The 2,402-nt window shown below is 37.7% G+C and overlaps 1 protein-coding gene across 1 annotated transcript; it reads right to left on the bottom strand.

The window, feature by feature from the left end:
* Positions 1-1,281: 1,281 nt before the first annotated feature.
* On the bottom strand, positions 1,282-1,758 carry LOC104230601 (uncharacterized). The gene has a single exon (XM_009783453.2). The coding sequence runs from the start codon at positions 1,756-1,758 to the stop codon at positions 1,282-1,284; it is 477 nt and encodes a 158-aa protein (XP_009781755.2).
* Positions 1,759-2,402: the final 644 nt, after the last annotated feature.

Genomic DNA, 2,402 nt, shown 5'->3' with positions numbered 1-2,402 from the left:
ATCACATACACATTGCACATGCCTTAATCAATATAGTTCTTTTCAACTCCCATGTCAAGCAAGCACATATATTTGAGAAATTTTAATCAATATTGCACTATGAGGCATACAAGTCAAACAACTGAAAAAAGGCATCAAAGAGTAGGCTATTTATTTTACTCAAGCATCCCAATTCAACTCAAATGTACGATAACATAGAGCACGTTCCAAAGCCTAATGTGCCAGCACCAAACACGTCAATAGGTACCTCATAGCAACTCAGCTTCTTCCTATCCTACTAAAAAAAGTACCCGGTTCTAACTACAGCCTCAGAAAAGAACTGGCGCCTAAAGAAAAATCAAGGGATACTAACTAACCATCCTAAAAAAACTAATAAAATCTTTTTGGTATTTTTAATCAGACTTTAATCCCTCAAGAAAACTATCCAAGAGATCCATCGTCGGGAAGAGTCCAAGATTTTTCTGATTTTTTCCCTATTTTTTTTTGAAAACCTAGACTATGTCTACTACGAATTCTAAAAGAAAAACTAATAAAAAATAGTTTTATACAATTATACTTATAAAGTAGTTTTCTCACCCCACGCTTATATTGTGCATAGTCATCGATGCATGATCATAGAGAAAAATATGAAACAAGGGTGAGAAATACCCCCTGAGACCCTCTTGGGCCTAGCTAGCACATGATCCTCAATATTAAGGGTCGGGACGACCCCACACTTAATCTCAAACATGCTCCTCAACATCAAATTCAGGTACTCAGACTTCCCCTACTATGCAGAATAAAAACAATACAAAACTTAACACTAAATAAAAAAATTTAGAAAAATAAAATATAGGCTGGGTTGCCTCTCAACAAGCGCCTTATTTATAGTCCTAGCACGACTCTGCTACTCTGCTCTGGCTGGGTACTTTCTCTTCTTCTTTCTCCCATGAAGTCTAGCCTTTTTGCATGCTCTCGGAAGGTCTCTTCTCCTTTAACTTAGTTGTCCCATCTGGATCACTATAATTCACATAAGGATTCTACTCTATCCCCTTAAATTCTACCACAGTAATTATGCACAAGTCCTCAAAATGCTTAGGGAGCTTAAGTTCCTTGTACATATTAAAAGTGATTTTCTCATCTTCAACTTCCCTTCCCTCATATTAATAATCGCTCCACCAATAGCTAAGAATGGTTGCTCCAAAATAATGGACACATCCTTATCTGCCTCGTAATCAAGAACAATAAAATCAACAGGAAGAATGAACTTTCCCACTCAACCACTAACACATCCTCAATAATTCATTTTGGCATCACTAGTGACTTATCTGCCAACTGTAAAGTAATTGTAGTAGGTCTAAGCACCTCCAATATGAGTTTCTTGAACAAAGATGATGGCATCAAATTTATACTAGCCCCTAAATCACACAGGGCTCCACCAACTTCTTGTTTTCCAAGAGACAGAGGAATTGTGAAACTCCTAGGATCCTTCAACTTAGGAGGAAGTTTACTTTGAAATCTAGTACTGCATTCTTCAGTAAGTGCAACTGATTCAAATTCTATATATCTTTGCTTGTTTGCCACAATATCTCTGAAATACCTTGCATACTTCGGTACTTCTTGTAAAATTTCCACCAAAGGTAAATTCATATGCACTTGGTTCAAAATACCTAAGAATTTTTTGTACTTAGAATCATCTTTTTGCTTCGGCAGTGTATATGGAAATGGAGGTGGTGGCCTTATCACAATTACTAGCTCTGATCCTTCGCTCTCTTTCATTCTCCTCAACTGGTTTGGGAACTTATTCTTCTTCAGGACTAGCCATGTACTTCTTTTTCTTTGAAACTTCTTCTAGTACTATTCTATTTATCAAGGTAACCACATTGACTTGAGCTTTAGGATTAGGCTCAGTATCACTAGGAAGAGCCCCAGCTGGCCGATTATTTTGGGCACTAGCAAGTTGCCCCATTTGTCGCTACAAATTACGAATAGCTGCTGAATGGGCTGTTGCTTGGGCTTGCTGGTCAGCCATCAATTTTTTTTGCGTCTCCTCAATATATCTCATTGAGTTCGCGAGTTGTTAAGCCTATGGTGGTCTATATTTCTGTAGAGGAGCTTGCAGCCTCTACTGATTATAAGTACCTTGATTTCCGTCCCAAGAAAAGTTTGGGCGGTTCCTCCAGTTAGGATTATAAGTGTTTCCATACTTATTTGCTTGTCCTCAATTTGCATTACCCACAAAATATACAGACTTTGGATTTGCTAGGCATAGATTGCTTATGTGACCTTATCTACATACTTCACAAAAAAGTTGAACCTGTTGCAATGGCTGAGCTTGTTGCTAATTAATAACCAATGTCATCTTATTGACTTGGTTGGCCAATGTGGAAAGCTGCACTGATAATTTAGAGACACCATCTAAC

The sequence above is a fragment of the Nicotiana sylvestris genome, chromosome 2, assembly GCF_000393655.2.
Source record: "Nicotiana sylvestris chromosome 2, ASM39365v2, whole genome shotgun sequence".
In the NCBI taxonomy this organism is placed as follows: domain Eukaryota; kingdom Viridiplantae; phylum Streptophyta; class Magnoliopsida; order Solanales; family Solanaceae; genus Nicotiana; species Nicotiana sylvestris.
Note: the sequence above shows the minus strand (reverse complement) of the source record. Positions and strands in the feature narration are given on the sequence as shown.